Here is a 22525-nt window from a genome sequence, read left to right on the forward strand (position 1 = left end):
TAAATAAAGAAACAAACAAACAATTTACTCTATATGAGAGGGGCACCTGGGTGGCATCTGACTCATGGATTTTGGCTCAGGTCATGATCTCTCAGTTGTGGAGTCAAGCCCTACATCAGGCTCTGTGCTCAGTGAGGAATCTGCTTGAGATTCTTGTTCCCTCTCCCTCTGTTCCTATCTCTCTGAATAAATCAATACAGGGGGATCCCTGGGTGGTGCAGTGGTTTGGCGCCTGCCTTTGGCCCAGGGCGCAATCCTGGAGACCCGGGATCGAGTCCCACGTTGGGCTCCTGGTGCATGGAGCCTGCTTCTCCCTCTGCCTGTGTCTCTGCCTCTCTCTCTCTCTCTCTCTCTCTCTGTAACTATCATAAATAAATAAAAATAAATATAAATCAATACAATCTTGAAAAAAATAAAAGAATTTACTATATGTGAGAATATTTACTCTGCTTGGAAGTTTTTGAGGTCCAAGATGCCTCCATGCAAGGTGTCTGGCAAGAGGCTTACATCAAAATAACTTATGTGGAAGAGATTTTAGGAATGAAAGTAGATTAATAAGTAGAAAAAAATTTTACCATATTTTCACCTAATGTAAAACAAAGTAACTCTGTTAAGTAAGCATGAACAGAGAATAGAGTCTTGTTAAGAAGAATCTAGCTAATATAAAGTTACCTTTTAACTTAATATGGATTACCCATTATGAAATGCTCTTCTTCTAACATACTAGAAATTTCATTTTTTTTTGGTACTTCTAAGATACTGCCTAAAGATTTCATTGTAATAGCAACGATTATGAGCAACTGTTATTAACCGGGAGGCTCAGTCAGTTAATTGTCCGACTCTTGATCTCAACTCAGGTCTTAATCTTAACGTTTGTGAGTTCAAGCCCCGTGTTGGGCTCGAAAATAGCAACTATTATTTTTAATCAAATTTAAATGTATGTGCCAACTAATATAGGCTTCCCGTTAAGAATTTTGAATAAACCAGTATATTCCTTACTTCCTTTTATACGTTCTGAAAGTGAACTACCATGAATAAACTTAAGGCCCTTGTCTTGCTTTAGCACAGTAATACTTGAAGTGACTTTGGGTAATAAAAATTATCCTCAAGAAGCATACATTTTATCCATTCCCAAGTCTTAATTTCCTGACCATCCCCTTAGTATTTTACTTAAGAAAAAGGATTTTAAAGTGAAGGAATATATTAGCTTCCATAATACCGTAAGGAAAATCCTACAATTTCCTACTGGCTGGTAAAGATAGCATTTCATCAAACTAGAGAGAGGCCAGCAGATATTGGACATCACTTAGATGATTACAAGTAGACACTGTCTCATACAGCTCCTTAACCATTGATTTTATAAATAGTTCTGTTTACATGACTCTCTACTTTTTAAAAATGTCAGTTGTGTTTTTCATTCAAAGTTTTGTTTCAGGGATCCCTGGGTGGTGCAGCAGTTTAGCACCTGCCTTTGGCCCAGGGCGCGATCCTAGAGACCCGGGATCGAATCCTACGTCAGGCTCCCAGTGCATGGAGCCTGCTTCTCCCTCTGCCTATGTCTCTGCCTCTCTCTCTCTCTCTCTCTCTCTCTCTCTCTCTGTGTGTGTGACTATCATAAATAAATAAAAATTAAAAAAAAAAGAAAACAAAGTTTTGTTTCAGGTTATATAATCTTTTATAGAACTTTTAGGATTACTTCCTTAAGAGCACTAAAGAGGATCATGGGGGAAGAGAAGAAAATATAAAGATGAGATCAAAGAGGGAAACAAGCTGTACTAGACTCTTAATCATGGGAAACAAACTGAGGATTGCTAGAAGGGAGGAGGATGGGGCAATGGGTTGGGTAGCTGGGTAATGGACATTCAGGAGGGCACGTGATGTAATGAGCACTGGGTGTTATATGACTGATGAATCCCTGACCTCTGAAACCAATAATAGATCATATGTTAATTGAATTTAAGTTTTTTTAAAAAGTAATAAATAAATTAAATAATAGAGGAAAAAAGAATACCTTAGTGCTAAGCAATCTGTGTGCATTAATATCAAGAAATTAACTTATTCAAGTAATTGCTGTGGGGTTGTTCTGAACTGTTGATTATGGTCCAAGATAATTGTGCAGAGTTTTTGATTAAGTAACTTTTCTACTGCCACACACTATTCCTATTGCAAATCTTAAGTTGCATATTGGACTTTATATGATTATGAAGTACTTAGAAGATTAGGGTGGTGAGGAGTCAAGTTTCTAACTTTTGTTTGACTACAACTAATCTTTAATATGGGATGAATAGTGGGGGCAGGTGGGAAGTGTTTAATTTTCTTTTTATAACTGATTTATATGACATCTGGTGTTTGGTTTTTCCCAGAGATAGAATTCACAGATTAAATTTAGGAATTACTTGTGTTGTTTTTTTGCAGTCATTTATTTGAAATGTGAAATTAGAAATCTTGTACTCTGCTTACTTATTAATGCTTCATACTCAACTTTCCCATCCTTATACAGTGGCATCTTTTTACTTAACAAATGTTTTGTCTAGGGGTGTTCATCCATGTACATGTGTATGTAAACATGGTCCAAAACATATTTTAGGTCAATTTAAACAATGATCATTCTCCTGACAAACTATTTATTGAACAAAAGGATGGCTAATTCAATTTGTGTTGGTAACCTTTGTTGTGAAGGAAATGAGAACTGATTTTTGTTAACAACTAGGCCTTTATGTGCCAAAGTGCATAGACAGCTTCTGATACACGAGTGAATTTTCCAGACACAGAATCAGTTGAATTAGATGTTTAGTATTCTCAGTTTCGATAGTAAGTCCTTTGATAATCAAGATGAAACTCTTACATCTTGTATCCCCAAGTTAAAATTAGTTCCAGTGCATTTCTTTAAAAAGGGGAAGATGGGGCATGTAAGAGACAATAAAGCAATGGCAATCTAATAAGGTTATCAGAAAAACTCAAGATACAGCCACACATCAGCAGGAGGTTAATGGGCATTAAATTCCTTAATTGATAAAACATGCTAAAATTTTTTTATTTAAAGGGTTGAATAAAAGTCTGTCTATATAAAATCATACAAATCTTAACTGTTTTCCTATTTGTCTAACAAAGATATAAAGGATGTATATAATAGTATACCTGGTATATAGTTAAGAGCCTAGCAAATGGTTGATTCTCTTAAAACGATGTTTATATTCATCAGCATGTAATTATTTATTAGCAGTAACACAACTATATTACTTCCCATTTTGTTCCTTTTATTGCCACAAAACATCCTTTTCTTTTAGTAATAAAAAATTTACTTCTTGACATAAGCGCCCCAAAATTTTAACAGTTTTTTATTTCTTTGCGTTAAGTTTTAGATCTGTATACTGTACTTTTATTGTCTTTTATTAATATTTAATGAGTTCAACTTTTAAAACTAAAATTCACTTCCCATAGTGCACCTTAATTTTTAAATTATTTCAAGGATTTGGTACTTTTCCTTATTGAACCTGGGTAGAATGCATATAAGATAGCTAGCACTTATATACCCATTTACTTTTCGTGCTTCATGATTACATGTATAAAGAAGTTCACTTCTTATAGATGTAGGAGTATTTTTATGTAATATTGTTATTTTCTCCAGTAATTTCCATGTATATCACCAATAGGATGCTGAGATTCTTTATCTTTAATAGAAGCGGTAACTGTAAACCAGCTAGATTTTAGTTTCTGCATGGACTTTTCCTTAAAGTCTAAGATTTAGGTCTTTGCATATTTAACCCTGTGTTGTTTTACTCAAAACTCCAGGTGTTAAATAGTATAAACCAATTAGTGATTGGTGTTGGTTTGTCAGTTTATTGATTTAAAAGTCCTATCTTCCAACTAAGAAAACTTGTTTTCTATTATTTCAGTGGAGATGATTAGCCCGACTCTACGGTTTTTATTGCTGCTGATCTTTAGCTAGACATTCAACACTTTAATTCATTATTTCCTCCCCCATATTTACCATTAACCCTTAACAATTACCTTGAAATGTAGTGAGAATTAATAAACTCTTCAAGGTATGTTAAGAGTCTTAGTTGAAACATTTCAGCCGTTACAGTTTTAGTTTGTTCGTAGTAATTACATTTAGTTCATAGTAATTACAGATGAAAAATGATCCCCTTTTTGAAATAGATTTCCTCTTAATTGGGTCATTAATTGGTGGCTGTTTTTATATGCTAACACACAGTATAACTCATAAAGATTATTCTTTCTTAACAGTACTTAATTTTCATGGTTTATCGTTTCTGTACTTCCATGGGTTTTTTTTTTTTTTTCCTTCAGTTTTCTTTTCTTTTTTTTTTTTTTTTTTTTTTTTTTCAGTTTTCTTTTATAATAAAGAGCCTTCAAACAAAACTGTTCTTAGTAGTTCAGGGATAGGTAAAGAAAACTAATGAAACTATTGGACCAAAAAAGACATTTATGGTAAGCAAAAATCAAAAACCCCAAAACCCTCTGTACCATTTCTTTATTTTAAGTTGATTGCATAGACTTAAGTTTCTGTTTGTTTTGTTGTTAGTTTAAAACTCTCTGGTTTGGGTTAGCCTTTAAGTTACAAATAATGTTTTGAAAATCCTTCCACATTCGTATTCTGAAATAAATTTTAGATCTGTTTAAAGATCCTTTATTTTAAACAAGAAACCAAAGTACTGAAATAATCAATAATGTTTGTTTTTCTTTCCTTTCAAAATTTAATCTACAAAGTAGTATATTTAAGAATAATCTACATTTATTGTAATATTACACCTTAATCACTTATTACTGAACCTCACTTTTTCTCCAGGCTCATAGCTCATAGTTCTGACAGTGTATTAATACCCGTTTCAAACTGAAACTCCTATAACATATTTCATATTCTGCATGCCATTTATTGGCCTAATACATGTTTTAAGTCAAACAATGTTAATTATAAATTGGGAACCTTGTCCCTTAGCATCTAGAGATGTCAAGGTCTGTTAAACAACTTGCCACATTTTTACTGTGACAATGAAATTCTGGTAAAAATGAAAAGCAAAACAGTAGAGAAAAATCAATGAAACCAGAAGTCAGTTCTTCAGAAAGATTAACAAAATTGACAAAACTTTAGGTAGATGGACTAAGAAAAAACACAACTCAAGTTACTAAAATCAGAAATGAAAGTGGGAACATTACTACCAATTCTACAAAATAAAAGGATTAAAAGAGGGTACTACGAATGTGCATCAACAAATTGAATAGTCTGGGTGAAATAGACAAATCCCAGAAACCTAAAACCTAGCAAGACTAAATCATGAAGAAACAAAATCTGAATAGACCTGTAACTAGTAAGGAGATTCAATCAGTAATCAAAAATCTTGTAGCAGAGGAGAGCCCTGGACCTGATGGCTGTACTGGTAAATTCTACCACACATTTCAAAAAGTAATTCCAGGGTCTCCTGGGTGGCTCAGTTGGTTAACTGTCCAACTCTTTGATTTTGGCTCAGGTCATGATCTCAGGGTGGTGAGGTGGAGCCTGCTTAAGATTCTCTTGCTCTCCCTCTGCCCTCGCCTTAAAAAAAAAAAAAAAAAACTTAGGAATTAACTTAATCAAGGAGATAAAAGACTTGTACAATGAAAACTATATAGCAATGCTTAAAGATTCCATAACTAAATAGAAACACATCCCATGTTTATGAACAGATTTGATATTGTTAAAATGTCAGTATGCAAAGTGATCTGCAGATTTAATGCGATCCCTATCAAAATCCAAATGACATTTTTTGCTGAAGTTAAAAAAAAAAAAAAAAACCATTCTGAAATTCGTGGGGAATCTCATAGCACCCAGAATAGCTAAAATAATTTTTTAATTGAGGATTATTTGACATACAGTATATTAGCTTCAGGTGTACAACATAGTGATTTAGCCTTTGTATACACTGTAAAATGTATACCTCAATAAATCTAGTTACCATCTGTCGGCATACAAAATTAATATATTCCCCATGTTGTACATAACATCCCCTGTAACTTACTTTGTAACTGGCATTTGTACTCCTTAATTCCTTTTACTCATTTCACTCCACCCTACACCCACCAAAACAATCTTGAAAAAGAACAAAATTAGAGGACTCACACATTTAAATTTCACAAGTTACATCAAAGCTACAGTAATCGAAACCATGTAGTACTGCATAAAGACAGACATATAGACCAATGTAATAAAATAAGGATCCCAGAAATAGACTCTTGAATTCCATACACAGTCAAATGATTTTTGAGAAGATTTGCCAACACCATGGAGAAAGGACAGTCTTCTCAGCAAAAGGTGACTGGGATACCTGGATATCCACATGCAAAAGAAGGAAGTTGGAGCTTTATTTAATGCCATATACAAAAATTAATACAAAATGGATGAAAACCCTAAAAATAAGAACTAAAATATGAAACTCTTAGAAGAAACAGGGGGAAATGCATCATGACATTGGATTTGGCAGTGATTTCTTAAATATGACACCAAAGGGGCCAGCCAAGGCTCCACCTCCGACATCCCAGTTCCCAGGGATATATGCTGCAGTCTGCACACCTGAGACAGAAGAGGCCGTGAAGCTGGAGCTGCCAGACAGATCTGTTAAAAGTTGACAACTTTAAGGAGGTCAGAGTGAATACTGCAAAGCCACAAAACATACTGAAGAAGGTGTGGGTTGATACCTCCAAGATTCTGCATCTCAACAACCTCCCAGTTCCCAGGCCAATGGGCTGTACTTTGAACAGTGAGGTGTTAGATGCCTAAAGCAAAAGCAACAACACTAATAAAGGAAAACAACCATTAAGCAATGGAAGCTACCCCAACCAAATGATTAGTCACACCAAACTCCCTGACCCGTGGACGTTTTCAGCAGAAACATACACAGCCCAGAGCAGTGATACGCTGATCATGGCCCCACAGACAACAGGAGGAAAGTCACTGGGTTGGTTCAGTATTACCAGAGAGGGAATGTGGCATTTTCAAGAAAAGAGTCGATCTGAGACAAGACTATATTAATAGTCTTCTGGAGCCAGATCCAGTGCTTGGAAACTGAAAGTATGTTTTTGGGTTCAGGGTAGATGGGTTTCCTTTTGAAAACCATGGACATGTGGGGAGATTATCACCACCATCACCCCTTACGAACCTGAGGAAGACATGCCTTGGAGGGAGAAGAGGTGCCCTCAATCACATTTACATTTCTTCCAAAAACGATTCCGAGTTGGTGAGAAAAGCTCAAAGTAGTGACCCACAATGTTGGAGGTAAATTCATAAAAGTCAAGAGTCACAGCTAAAGTTTCTAAAGCTCATCTGAGTACCGCTTCCATTTTCCAGATAACCTACACTGATGGAAATGAATTGCCCAGGATCACCTAGAGACCTAGAGGCATAACTGAGACTCACCTTCTAGCCCTCTACCTCCATTTGGTTTTTCCAGAGCAGTAAAGCCTCATTTTTGCTCAACTACCCTAAAAGCATCAGTGTTTCAGTGCATTTTACAGTGAACTCAGACTCTCTTTGCTTAGTCTTGTAGATGCTACAACATTTGCAAAAATGAGGATACTTCGGGGGGCATCCCTGTCCAAGGCATAGACTTGCTGCCTAATTTGTGAGACTTGACTGGTAAGAGTGAGATAAGAAAGCCAGAGTGGGGATCCCTGCGTGGCGCAGCGGTTTGGCGCCTGCCTTTGGCCCAGGGCGCGATCCTGGAGACCCAGGATCGAATCCCACATCGGGCTCCCGGTGCATGGAGCCTGCCTCTCTCTCTGCCTATGTCTCTGCCTCTCTCTCTCTGTGTGTGACTATCATAAATAAATAAAAAAAAAAAAAAAAAAGAAAGCCAGAGTGTTCTCAGAGTGGATGGGTTTTAGAAAGGGAAAGTATAATGCTAAACTCACATGCATATATGCCACCTGTTGACTCAGGAAAGATACTCAGCATCTCTTATCAAGCTGGTGAGGGAGACTAGGGTCAGATGAATCTTGGTTTAACATGATTCATTGCCATAAGTAGTTTTTCTCAACAGAAAACTATGATGGAGGCTTACTGCAGGATGGCTAATCAAGATTTTTAAAATATTGTTGGCCCTGAGTTAAAAGTGATTTGAGGACCATCTTGCTGTGTGCCCTGAACCACCTTGCTTTCTTAATTGAGGGGCTCTACTATTCCATGAAAGGGGCCAACACAGATGACTCCACCCTATCAGAATCATGGTCTCTGAAGAGATTAATCTTGTACAAATATAACAGATGTTCAAAGCAATTACTGACCCCATGCAGCAATGTCAATTTTCACCTAACTGAAACAGCTTTTTAAACTAAGGGCTGTGTTGGAGTAATGTGCTTGGTTTGCATATGTAGTTATTGCCTAAATTTCAATGTTAATTTTTCTCCATATGCAATCAATGTAAAGCCATATTTTGATATAATAATGCAGTGTTTATAAAGCATAATTCTTACTGATCTTTAATCAGGATACCAAAGGGAATAAAAGTCAAAATCTCTAAAACGAGGAGGGCAATTACTTGGGACAAAAGCTTTACAACATTGGATTTAGCAATGATTTCTTGGATATGACACCCAAAGGCACAGGCAGCAAAAGAAAAAAAAAAAAAAAGACAAATTGGACTTCATGAAAACCTTTTTGAATTGTACATTAAAAGACACTGTCAAAAAAAAAAAAAGGGATCCCTAGGTGGCGCAGCGGTTTGGCGCCTGCCTTTGGCCCAGGGCGCGATCCTGAAGACCCAGGATCAAATCCCACGTCGGGCTCCCGGTGCATGGAGCCTGCTTCTCCCTCTGCCTGTGTCTCTGCCTCTCTCTCTCTCTCTGACTATCATAAATAAATAAAAATTTATTAAAAAAAAAAAAGGAAAAAAAAAAAGACACTGTCAGGAGAGTAAAAAGACAACCTGTAGGAGAAAACATTTGTAAATCTTGTATCTGACAAGTGATTAATAACCAGACTATATAGGGAATTCCAAAAAACACAAGCATAACCTAAACAACACTATTAAAAAATGGTCCTCTAATGGTCCTTGGAGATATTTCTCTAAAGAAGATCTATGAGTGGCCAATAAGTACATGAAAAAATACACATCCTCATTAATCATTAGAGAAAAGCAAAAAACTACAATGACCTACTACTTCACACCCATTAGGGTAGATATCAAAAACTAGAAAACAGATGCGGAGGAATTGAAACCTTGTACACTTGGTGAGAATTTAAAATGGGACAGCCACTATGGAAGACAGTATATATAGCAGTTCTTCAAAAAATTAAAAATAGAATTATCATATGATCTAGCAATTCCACTTTTAAGTTTATATACCCCCCAAAAATTGAAAGAATTTTGAATAGATACTTGTATGCCCATGTTCTTGGCAGCATTATTCACAATAGCTGAAACGTGAATCAACCCAAATGCACTCATCAGCAGATGAATAGATAAGCACATTTTGCTATATACATACAATGGAATATTACTCAGCCTTAGGAAGGAAATTCTGCAATATGCTATAACATCAATCAACCTTGAGATCATTATGCTAAGTGAAATAATTCAATCACAAAAGGCAAATACTATATGATTCCACTTACATGAAGTACTTCATATAGCCAGAACATTAAGACAGTAGAATGGTGATTGCCAGGGGTTGTGGGAAGAAGGGAATGGGGAGTTATATTTAATAGGTATAGAGTTTCAGTTTTACAGGATGGAAGAGTTAATGGATATGGATGGTAGTGATGGTTGCACATTATGAATGCATACTTAATTGTTAAGATGGCAAATTTTATGTGTAATTTTCTGGTTAAAAAATTGGGGAAAAGGTGAACATGCTTTAAATAATCAGATGCATTTTTTAAATAATTTTATTCCTATTTAAAGCCAAATCTGGCTGCCAAATTGATACCAAAATATAAAACAAAGGCTGTTTACTTTTATAAACAACTTGTTTTCTCATGAATTTATTATGTAATTTCAGTTCTTTGCTTTTTGAAGTGAAATTACAACTGATTTTTATTGAATAATGCTACTTCAGCAAGTTATAATCTATTTAAGTAGTGGTGTGTTTGTTTTCTGTTGCAGCATAGCATATTACTATAAACTTAGATGCTTAAAAGAACACCCACTTGTCAATTCACAATTCTGTAGATAAGAAGCTAAGTTGGGCTCCGCTGAGTTCTTTGACTAAGGTTTCTAATGCCCAAATCAAAGGTGTTGGCCAGGCTGGGCCTCCTGAAGGCTTGGGAGAAGAATTTGCTTTCACGCTCATTCCAGTTGCTGGCATAACCTAGTACCTTGCAGCTGGCTCTAAGTGTGAAATCACATTTCCTGACTGACTTCTCAGCTGAGGGCCAGTTGGCTCCTAGAACCTGCCTGCAGTCCTCCCACAGTCTCTCCAGACTGTGTCTCTCCAGAAGCCAGCAATGGTGTGTCATGACGGTCCTTCTCACCCTTTGTTTCTGACTTGCCTTTCGGCTCCCAAAGTAAACGTTCAGCTTTTAAAGGGCTCTCTTGATTGGATCAGACCCAGCTGAGCTCTCTCTGTATCTTAACATCAACTTCTTGGGACTTTAATATCTATAAAACCCTTCACAGCCTTACCTAGGTTAGAATTTGATTAAGTGATCAGGGGATGGGAATTTTGGGATACCATCTTTAGTATTCTGTCAAAGGGAGTATTTGATCCATAAGAAGGTTTTTTATAGGTCTGATGTAAAAGTAAAATAGACTAAAATTCTGAAGATCTTGGGTTCTGTTTGACTGTTCAGTAATTCTGAATTTAGACTGTAAGGTTCTTGAAACCAGAAACTGTCTTATTCATCTGTGTAACCCCAGTGCCTGGCAGTGTCTTGTATATAAGCAGGAACTCAGAACATGTTTATTAAATAATTTTACCTCTCTCTTTTCATCTTCATCAAAGGTTCCTTATGAATTAAAACTGAGCTTGTGAATGCATGTATGTCTATGAAAACTAAACCATTACTATAGGAATAACATACAGTATCTTTGTATCTTCACTTTTTTTTTTAGGTAAAATCTTATGGCTAGTGAGCAGAGATAGGACATTGGTTTTCTGACATGCTAGATTCCTAACCTTTAATAATCTCATATATATATATATATATAGAGAGAGAGAGAGAGAGCGCGCTTTAGGTTTTTACAAAACCCCTTTTAAAATCTCCTTTTTAACTGAACCTATTCGAGAGCCTTGAAAATCAGTACAAATAGTTTGAACTTTTATACAGATAAGAATAAACCGAAAAAATTTGATCAGGATCAATTCAATCCTCCTGCATAGGAAATATAGTTCATATTGCCACTTAATCATCTCTTTTATTTAAAATTTTAAAGTTTTTAAAGTCACAGATTCTTTTTTTCTTCTAATACCTTGGAACTCAGTTTTGTGCATTTTCTAGTATTCATCTGTTGATTTTCTCCCACTTTTTTGCTTATAAGCCCTCCATTATATGGCATAACTTTTTAAATTCTATTTTTAGACTGTTATAAATCCTTTTGAACTAACTAAAGGAGAAAGTAAATAAGAACCGAGGACAGTTCCAACATGTGGAAATTCTCCTTGGCAGCACTGACATGTGCATTTGGGAGCCCTTAAATGCCATTTTCTTCTGTATAAGACATGGAAAGTCATTTTTCTTTATTTTTTCTATTTTCCTTTTGTTGTCACTGCCAAATTTGTAGTATGTATAATCCAGGGACAAAAATCCCCAAAATCCAGGGCTGCTTATCTTTCAAGAACCTTGGGTACAAAAAGGGGGACAGGAGACACTGGTACTGGAGATTCTCATTTCTGTTGGTTTTACAGAAGGCTTTCGTGGATGTTGGAATGAAATGGCTTTATTTCATATGTGAAGCATACTAATCTAGGTGTTAAAGATCTTTCTGTTTTATGTTTGGTACCAAACTAGCTTCTTGGTTTTAATACATATGAATGACAGATTCCTGTTTGGTATTGGGGCTAGAGAGGTAGATTGGAGGAGGTGGGGGGAAGTAAAGTGTGTTTAAAACCTATCTATCTGGCTCTATTTCATAGGCGTTTCAGCTTTCCTGAGGCAAAACCTAGTATCACAAACTAGAGCTGGTTGCCCCAGCAGCTGTCCCAGTCATGTGACTGACGATCTTACACTCATGCTGCATGAACATGCACACTGTAACTCTGCTCTTTTTTCTTCATTTCTGCCTCATTGCCTTACCCTAGACCATCACAAACTGGTGGTGTACTTCTAACAGTGAAAAGTCTCTGTTGATAGAGAGTTGTACTCTGACGCAGTGTGCATTTGAAACATTCATTCTTCTTAATAAGTTTGGAACTTTTCTAAGCACAGCTACTTAAAATCCCTCAGGGTTTGCATGCGTGTGTGTGTGTGTGTGTGTGTGTGTATGTGTGTGTTTCCCTAACCTTAGTTAAAGTGAAATGTATTATAAAATAAACTTAAGTGTATATTATTTTGGTGCCACCTAAGAAGTTTACCTTACAAGTTCCGTTGAGCTCAGCTAACACGGAAATTGTGACCATTTGCTGACTTGAAGAAAATGCCAACCCGCAGAATGATTTTAGGGAATCTTCCACAAGTGTGCTTCTGGGAGGAATCAATACTTTTTTTACTTAAAACCGACTTTGATTTCCTCATTTCCAATACTTTGTGCAAGTAGTTTCCTCTGTGGTTTAGGACTGTGAATTAAGCAACAAACTCTGTTTCAGTATGAAATTTAATACAAATCTTTCTTGTGTGTTCAGCGGCCATTGCAGTCATTTGGACAGACAGGAAAAAGGTCTAAGGTATAGTAAATATTTTGTGCTGGCATGCCAAGGGCCTTCCTTCATGCTTGATGAATCCTTGTTTTCATACAGCGCTGCATTCAGTTTAGTTTTGTCATATTTTGTTTGGGGCAGAAAGCTTATTTTGTTTTATTTGGGGTTTTTGTCTTGCCTAGTCGCTTTTGTGCATTGCTTTTATATCTTTAATGGTTCTCTATCTATAGAGAAAATGGCTTTCTCACCATTTGGGTTTTGAAATTGGAATTAGTCCCATTCTTGCTATTGCTACAGTTTTCAAAACTGCAGTTACTTGTTTTCACTTTTAACAAAGGGTTTTAGTGATACTTAATGATATATTTAACTTATGCATTTCACCTACTTTTATACATGCCAGAAACTATAAAGAAACTTAAGAAACTCTAGGGGGCTTTTGGATATGCCCTAGATTTGTGAAATGTAGTGTTAATTTTAAATACTTTTCTTTAGTCAAGCTCAAAGTTAAAGCTAGTTCGGAGCCTTGCAGTGTGTGAAGAATCTCCACCACCCCCTACAGCTGAGATATCACAGGAGAACCAGGTAAAAAAAAAAAAAAAAAAAAAGAAAAGAAAACCAAATATTGTTATTTAAAGACATGGTGCAGTAACCTGCTTCCTGGAGAATATTTTTTCATAAGGTTAAATAAAAGTTGTATATGCATGTGTGTGCATTATGTATGTGTTTTCATTCATTTGTTTTTTTTTAATGAGTGAAACATTTCATAATACTTACCACCGAAGATACAGATGTGGGAAAGCCCTGTTACTTCAATCTAAGGCTTAGTGCAGTTGCCTCTCTCTGGAAAAATGTAGGGATTTATATATTTAGATGGGAATATGGCTTTGAAAGATTATATATTATTATTGAAAAGTCATAGAATATGAAAGTGGTACTTCCAGTGGTGAAATTTGTCCTTTTGATTCTGGCTTTTATAAATGTGTTAAACACTTAACTGCTTGTGTGTGAAGAGGAGACTTAACCAAGACTTTGGCTTGATGTATTATTTTACTTATTAACCTGAACGCATGGTGAAGCCAGTTTTCTAGTTAGGTTGGCTGTAATAGTTTAATACTTCTTTTTTATTTTTTTTTCTCTTTGTTAGTTTAATACTTCTAATTTCTCTTCTGTCTGTGCTTATAAATGTTGAACAGCTGAGGTTCAAGCAAACAGTTCAGTTTGCCTTTTTTATTCTTTTTAATGTTCTGACTTTACTTTTCTGATAAACTCAGCTGTGCACTGATCTTCATCTCATGTTACCTTGGACATTTATACATAAGTTTTTTAGGACCCTCAAACAGTGGTTTTATCAGTGTGATAACTTTGCCTGTTTGTGGTTTGTTGTACTTCTTAACAGTTTGAGCAGTCTGAAATCCCCTTATATCCCAATAATCCATTTTCAAAGAATTGAAGCAACCTGTGGTTGTTTAAAAAATGGTGACTAAAAAGAGGAAGGGGAAAGTAGGCCATGGCAGGTTGTACATCTTTTTTTTTTTTTTTAAATAAATGGCAATTATACCCTCAAAAGCCTATTATAGATATTGAAGATAGTTGTCACATATTTAGAACATGTCAAGTTCTCTGAAGTACTCCGCTTCTTTGTTCCCAAAATACAAGAAAAGGAAGATTTTGAGAATAAGTTGTTTATTGTCAATAAAGAATATATACAAATTTGTTCAAGTGTTGGGAATATAGTGTTCAAAATTTGTGATTTTTATTTAAAATTTAACTACATTGATAGTAGAGTTATCTCTTCTATAAAGTAGATACACTTTAGTAATAAAATAACTTTCTAGCAAGAAGCAAAATATCAAAATATTTTATCTTATTGGAGAGAACATTTCTAAATGTTAACCTTTGGCTTTTACATGGTTATTGACACAGCTGAAGAGTTATGGTACACCTTGGAAGAAATCAATGGAATTTTTTTGAAATAGCAATTTTAAAAGTTATATTGTATGAGTCAGTAAAGAACACCTATACAAGGTGGAGCAGTGGATATTGTGATGTTTTTTGAATATTCATTTCTTCATTCCGTTGACTAAAATGTTGCACCATCTTAGCCTCATGGAATTAATACAAGGATATTGAGGAAATGAGAAGGGTCAGGCATTTATAAGACTGTTAATAGGGAAAAAGTGCATACCTTTTGAGAAAAAGTGTAATGTGATCTTTGGTTTTATTCACATTTTAACCTGATCTGAAAAATATTAGAGGGAAAATTCTCACAGCACTACATAAGTACATCTAGTGAAAATATATATGAGAAAAAAATATCAAGAATGTATGTTGCAAAAAAAAAAGTGTATGTTGCATATTATGTATATATTATTGATCAGAGGTAATTTTCAGAGGTAATTTTTGTGTTTATATAAAGTTCAAAAAGCTGAGTTACAGCATGTGAATAATGAGTATAAGGTTTTTATGCCAGAGTTCAGTATTCCACTTAATAGATTCTCAGTTTCTCTTGGATACAGTCTTTTTTTTTTTCACATAATAACCCATTATTATTCTCTCTGAGCAAAAGATATTCCTTTTAGTAGAAAATCATCTTCTTCCAAGCCTTAAGTTAACTAAATTGCACCTGAATGGGAATTAGAAAATGAACTATTTCTCATGAAATATGGTAGTATCTCATTCTTGGCAGTAGAGACACTTTTCAACTAATAATGCCTGCTTCGGAATGTGATTTTTGAGGAATTAATCTAGAATAAAACTCATTATTCAAAAGGTTGAGAGGCAATTAAAAGAGAGATGTCACTTGTGTCTTATGAGAGCTTATGAGAGGGAAGTGACCTCAATAACAGATGTGAATGACAGAGTGAAGAGTAAAGGAATTACAGCTTCCTATGGAGATGTTGCTATCCTTCCAGTTATTTATAGTCAGAAGAGCTCATTTAAAAGGACTACTGAGTTTAAAATATGTCGCATTTATTTGCTACTTAAAAACAAGGCCTCAGTACCAACTGAAAGCAGGGCCTTGGTATACGAAGCCTACTGGATTTTTAAATACAGCTCATCTTAATGAAATAATTTAATATCTGTACTTAAAATATAGGGCTCTGGGAAGGGAACTTTAAAATGAAATATGATAGCCAGTGGACGCTCCTTTTGGTGAAGATCTAAATGTGAAATCTTTTCCATCAATCTGGATTCCATATCTTATTCTTGAGTAGGAGTAGAATCTGTAAGTCAGGAAAACTTCTGTAATATTCTACGTCTGAAATACAGTTCTGGGATTCATTTTTAAATATCTGTTTTACATTTAGGGATAGAATAAGAAAAGTGGATTCAAAAATTAGTCATAATGAGAAAAATGACTTACCAGGTGTTGAGGTTGATTAATGTGTGAAGTTTAGTAAGCAGGACAAAGAGTATAAAGCAAGTATTCATCATTCTAGTAAAAATTGCGCATGCAGTTTGCCCTATATTCTAACCACAAATTTAACTGCGATAGAATGGGAACAGAATTAAAAGGAGATAAAATTAGTAGTCAGCAACCCTATAGGCAGAAAAAAAAAAAATATATATATATATATATATATATTTGATCTGAAGTTCTGCCAAACATTTTTTAAAGAATTATGTGTGTGGGGGGGGGGGCAGATAGGTTAATAAAATTCTGTGGCTGCAAGTTCAACTCCTAAAATTTATATCCCCTTTGATGTTGACTTAATAGACCTATTTCCACCATATCCATCACCCAGAAAAGTGAAGTAATTGTCTAATCTATGTTTTTCATCAATAAATAATAGTATCATTTAGTCTGCAAATAGATCATACCTCTGTCTTTAGTAAAAATGGTCTGGAAGTTATTCTGCCTTCATATTTCTGCCTGAATAAACAGAGCTGTGTGATTTTTTAAATTTTATTTTACCTTTTTAGGCTATGTGAATTCACTTCCAAGAATTTCTTTGGATTCAGAAATTACATGTAAAGACATAATTTTTGAAATGGAATGTAGAGTTTCTTCTTTTCTGTTTTATAGAAATGATTACTTCATGGTTAGTATTACATACCCTGAAGGAAAACAATCTTGTTTGAAATCCTTCCATCTTTGTGGTGATGGAAGGAGGAACAATAATGTGTAAATCATAAATTAAAAATAATCATTTGTATGCATTTGGTTTTGGAAAGTTTGTACCTACATTTTTATATGGCAAGAGAATGGGGGGAGTATGAAATTATATAGGATACTCAAAAAACTATTTTTTGTTAAGTATTGACTTGACACTCACTCCTACTGTCATGGTTGATGATAATTATTATTTTGTTAGGCCGTGGCTTCTCCAGTAACAAAATAGGTTAAGAAGACCTTGCTTCTGACTCTGCAGGGGTTTTACAAGTAGTTACATTCAAAGTAATATAGAAAATATTTATATTCTCTGAGATAATTTTGAAGATGTGTTTCAATTAATATATTAAACTCAAAATATTAATTTTAACATGTTGTATCAGGACTTTGATGAAAGTAGTAAAAATAAATTGTATTTCATTTTGAAGAATCTAATTGGATAACATAAAAATCTTAGTCCTTTTCCTCCTCCATACAGTTTTATATTATTCAAAAAATATAAAAATGTGGTATGAACTGAATTGCTTTATATATTCATTTATAACTGATTTTGCCTTCCAACAGGAGAAAATTCAGATCCAGTTAACGCAATCATTTGAAAAAGAGGAGAAGCCCTCAAAAGATGAAGCAGAAAAAGAAAAAGCCAGTGATAAGTTGCCCAGAAAAATGTTATCAAGAGGTTTGCGATTTATTTCTGTGTTTTCAAACAAAATTTTAATTTCACCATCAATAATTCCATCCTTTATTCCTGGAAAAACTATGTATGGTATATCTGTAGTAAAAATGCCAACAGGACAGACTGAAGGGATGATAAAACTTTTGCTTATCTGAGCAAAATGGCATAACATAAACCTGAACGTGAGTAAGATGCTTCAGCCAAAAATCTGCAACATATGTCAGAATCACTGAGGCAGGCAACTGTCTTGACCTCTTACTGGTCTCTCATAATGAAATACTGGAATCACTATAATCTGAATATCTGATTCCATTAAAAATAGTATTACTCTTTAATTCTTTATGATACAATGAGCCGATGCCAAAATACTCAGTATCTAGTAAGAATATTCTTGGAAACCCAGAATGCTTATCTTTCATAATCAATTTCAAAGAACTCCACCACCATCTAGCATTGTAAGTCAATAAAAATGTTTCTTTAATTTATAAACCCAGTTACATTTGCCGGTATTAAACAGCATAAGTTTATTACATTTAAGGGGAAGAACTGGAAAACTATTTTGAAAGGATAGACTATTTTGATGATAGACCTGATCAAATTTAATTAAATGTTCTTTCAGAACTAGAATTCCTACCTACTTCTAAATCATTGCCTCTACTTATATTCATAACTGAACTAAGCTGTCTTAATTTGCACTAAATGTAGATGATTATTTCATTCATTCTAATTTTTAACTCATGGAGGCATTGTTGATCATGAGATCTGTCATGTTTATATAAAAGAGTCTTAAAGAATTTAGAATAAATAAAACTGGCACATGTAAAAAAAATTTAAGAACATGCATATACATGCAGTTACATAAATTGATGTCATGTTCATTATATGCAAGTAGAAAGCTTGTGGTCATCTGAGTTCATCATAAATTCCCTTTTCCTAATTTGTCAATTTTTTCCCATGTGGGGCATCTCATTTTATTTAAGATATGCATCATGTTTGAAAGGGAAAGGGATTTGTTTTCAAACAACTTTATACTGGGTTTTTGTGTTGTTGTTTTTTAGATTCCAGTCAAGAATACACTGATTCAACTGGCATAGATCTACATGAATTTTTAGTAAATACATTAAAAAACAATCCCAGGTAAAAATTAAATTTATAAGGTTTACATTGCTTAGAGTACCATAATTTTGTTATGTTTGTTCTCATTACTGAGTTAGAATATTAGAGTAAGATTACAGTGTTTGAAGTACACCAGAAACATTTTAGTTTCTTAGGGCTAAGATGTTGTTGATCTACTATATGCACATGTATAAATATTTCTTTGCATTATTCATGTCCCATTATAGAAAAATAATTCATCTTTTCTTTAGGAATTTTTGGAAATACAGAATCACCTAGATATTTTGACTCTTAATTGAGGTAGAGAGGTAATCATGAATCTTTTCCATGAAAAAGAAAAAGAAAAAACTTCCCTCATAATAATACACTCAACCACATAAGAATTTGGTATAATCATTTATAATGAGTTTTTTAAACTTAGCTGAATGCAGGATTTTTAAGGTCCTTATATGAGTCACTGTGAAGCCCTTTGTGTTGCCAGGTACTAATGAATAGACTCTAACTTTCTGGTTGGTCATTGACCCCTTTGTGGCTTCTCCCCACAAAAAGGTTTATCTACAAAATATCCGATGAGCACGTTCATGGGATAGAAGACTCCAAGGTTGAGAACCCCTCCTCTAGATGTTAGCTTCCCAGAGTGATAGTTCTTTGACATACATTAAAATGAAAGTAAAATAGTTTCTTTGGGTATATGCACATGGAAGAAAAAAGGAATACTCTTCAGTCTCACCAAGGCTTATGTCATGCTTCAAGATCATCTTTATTTTCATTCAGTATTTATTATATTCAGTATCATCTTGGTTTTCTATTTTACATATAACATAAATGCCAAAAAAGGAACCACTAAAATGAAAAGTGGTCTCCTTGTAAAAAAGGCTGAAGGAGTATGGAGTGAGGAAGCAGATAAGACAAGTCTACATGACTTATTTTTTTTCTTCAGTTCAAGTTTATTCCTCAGTGGTCCCAACAGAATGATTAATTCATCAGTTCATTGAAGAGGCATTTACCCTGAGCATCTGTCATGCTCCAAGTTTTGTGCTAAAAACATTGAAGATACAAAGAAAAAGAAGATATCATCTCTGCCCTAAAGTATTCACCATCTCAGCTAGAAAAAAATATGTTATGTAATTAAAATAGAATTGATGTTGCAAAAGAAGTTTCTGGAGTTTTGTAAAAATCCAGGGAAGGAACATTAACCACTTTTTGAAAGGATATGGGAAGGCTTCACTGAAAATATATGCCTGAGCTGAGCCTTGAATTCACAGTGCTTTAAGTGGAAGCCGTCCAGTTACAGAAACATGAAGAAGGCATTCTGGATGAATACAACTGCATTAGCAAGGCACAGTAGTGTGAGAGAGGAAATGGTATGTCCAGGGAGAGACAAGATTATACATTCTGGCTCCAGCAGGGAGGCTTGTGGCAAGTGATTCTAGAAAGTGGTGGAGAAGGTGTTGGTGAAGTATGAAGACAGCCCATATCCAATTGTCCTTGACCTAAGATTGTACCAACATTTGGTGACTCCCAGTGAGTGTGGAGGTGCTACTGGGAAGACAGGGATGCTAAAAAGATCTTTAAGACAATAATGAACAGTGAAAAAGACTTCAAATGCCAAATAGCACATCATTTAAGAAGTACTGAGTATGACATGCTAGGTTGAGGAATAATTAAAGGATTTTGAATGGGTAATACCATAATCAGATTTGCATTTTAGAAAGATTACTTTGTCAGTGAAGAGCCAATACCCTTCATAAATAAGGAGTATGTATAGGAGACCATAGGAAGAATAGAGAGAAAAGGACATGTTTGAAAGATATTTAGGAAGTACCACAGTAGTGGTGTGATACAATAGAAAAGAATAGTTCCTAGGTTTTTGGCTAGCCTGACAGTCCCATTAACTGAGAAAGTGGGTAAGGAGCAGGCCTCAATGGAATAAGGCATGTTCTGTTATAAATAAGGATAGTTTAAGGTACCTGACTGAAAAATCAGGAAGTGAGATCTGTCCAAAGTTAAAAGGCTCTGGTTTTCAAGTAAATGAGCCTGACTAAAGTAATAGATTGGGTAGTCACTAATAGAAATGAAGCTTGAGGAGGGAGGATGTATTTGTCCTGACAAATGGAGTAAATGACAAGGACAAAATTCTGTGGAAAGACAGCATAGACAAGGTAAGATGAGAAAGGAAGAGACTAACTCTTAAAAGCAGAACACTCATGAGAACACTTGTCTTAGAAGTTAGCTTGGGCAGTGGATGGTGGCCTGGATGGCTCAGTCAGTTAAGCATCCAACTTTTGATTTTGGCTTAGGTCATGATCTCAGAGTCATGAGGTCCAGCCCCTCATCACTGGGCATGAAGCCTGTTTAAGATTCTCTCTCCCTCCCTCTCCTGCTGTCACCCGCCCCCCCTTACCCCCACTCTCTCAAAAAAAAAAAAAAAAGTTAGCCAAGAAGTCAGAAGCTGGGAGCTGTTTCATGAAAAATAACACACAAACATGAAAATAGAAGTACCAAAACCAACCCGTGAGGTTGATAAATTAGGAAATTGCTGGCTATTTTAATAAATTGTTTCATTTGGGGTAGAATGGTGAAAACCAGAACTCATGAGGAATAAGGAGGAAGGCAGAAAACACATAGCTCATTTCCATAAAACAAGATAGGATGCTAGAAAGACAGAATTTTTCTTTCCGCTGAGCCTGTAGGAGAGACTTCAGTAAGAACAATTAGAAAACTATTTTTAGGGATGCCTAAGTGGCTCAGCATCCTCTGCCTTCAGTTCAGGGCGTGGCCCCAGAGTCCTAGGATCGAGTCCCACTTCGGGCTCCCTGCATGGAGCCTGTTTCTCCTGCCTATGTCTCTGCCTCTCTCTCTGTGTGTGTCTCATAAATAAATGAATAAAATTAAAAAAGAAAAAGAAAAAAAATATTTTTATACATCTAAAATATTTTTCTACCGCTCAGTTCTGTTTTCTTCTACAAATGCAAAAGTTTTAAAGTTTTCTACATGTATATTTTTTAACTATACAATTTCATGGTTTTTGTTACACCCACAGAGATGTACATGCATCACTATAGTCAATTCTAGAACTTTTTCATCACTCCAAAAAGAAACCCTATATACTTTAGCTTTCAACTTCTATGCTTTGAGCTCTAATCTACTTTATATCTTTACAGATTTTCTTGTTTTGGACATCTCATATGAATGAAATCATGTCTATGTGGTCTTTTGTGGACTGTCATTATTTACTTAGCATACTGTTTCCAAGTTTTATCTATGTTATAGCATGTATCAGTACTTTTTTCTGTATATGAATTTATATTTGAATAAACATTTAAGTGACTAATTTGTCTAATGGCTAGTGTATAAGTTACTAATGTTGATATGGTTTAGAAAGTTGTAGCTAATGCTAAATTTTGTGAGAAATAAGATTTGCTTAATTAATGACTCTGTTCTCGCAGTGAAAGACACAATTAATTGCCAGATATGCATGGTACAAAAGTAGTAATAAATATGGCAAGTGTCCACTAAAACTTTCAAGATTCAGTATTGTTCAGAGAGTTCTAGATTTTAAGCATATTTATTTTCAGTGATATAAAAATTTAGTCAACCTTTCACTTCAAAATTTTTGTTCTGATCATTAAATCTTTATTTTATTCTCAGCCAAAAAACTTAGCTCCAAATGTTAATTTATCTGGAATTCTTATTCACAGAAAATATTTGCAGAGGCTACACTAAATAATCATTGCCGAATTAGAACCTAAGAACGTAAAGTTGACTTTGATAGAATTTATACTCAGTGACATACATGATCTTCTACCTATTTCTGTTTTGATTTCATCCTA

At 34.7% G+C, this 22525-nt stretch overlaps 1 protein-coding gene across 17 annotated transcripts in view; it reads left to right on the forward strand.

Annotated features, from left to right (window-relative positions):
- Positions 1 to 22525, forward strand: part of R3HDM1 (R3H domain containing 1) — a 196520-nt gene that overhangs the window by 73738 nt on the left and 100257 nt on the right. For 11 of the 17 annotated variants that reach the window (XM_035702251.2, XM_025430361.3, XM_035702252.2 and 8 more), the window contains 4 exons: positions 12772 to 12813; positions 13279 to 13368; positions 17465 to 17579; positions 18635 to 18713. In XM_035702251.2, the coding sequence (XP_035558144.1) occupies positions 12772 to 12813; positions 13279 to 13368; positions 17465 to 17579; positions 18635 to 18713 (326 nt within the window). Of the gene's footprint in view, positions 1 to 12771; positions 12814 to 13278; positions 13369 to 17464; positions 17580 to 18634; positions 18714 to 22525 lie in introns of those variants that run through there. The other 6 variants (XM_035702259.2, XM_049097187.1, XM_035702263.2 and 3 more) reach the window with 3 other exon arrangements.

The sequence above is a fragment of the Canis lupus genome, chromosome 19 (assembly GCF_003254725.2).
Source record: "Canis lupus dingo isolate Sandy chromosome 19, ASM325472v2, whole genome shotgun sequence".
NCBI lineage: Eukaryota > Metazoa > Chordata > Mammalia > Carnivora > Canidae > Canis > Canis lupus.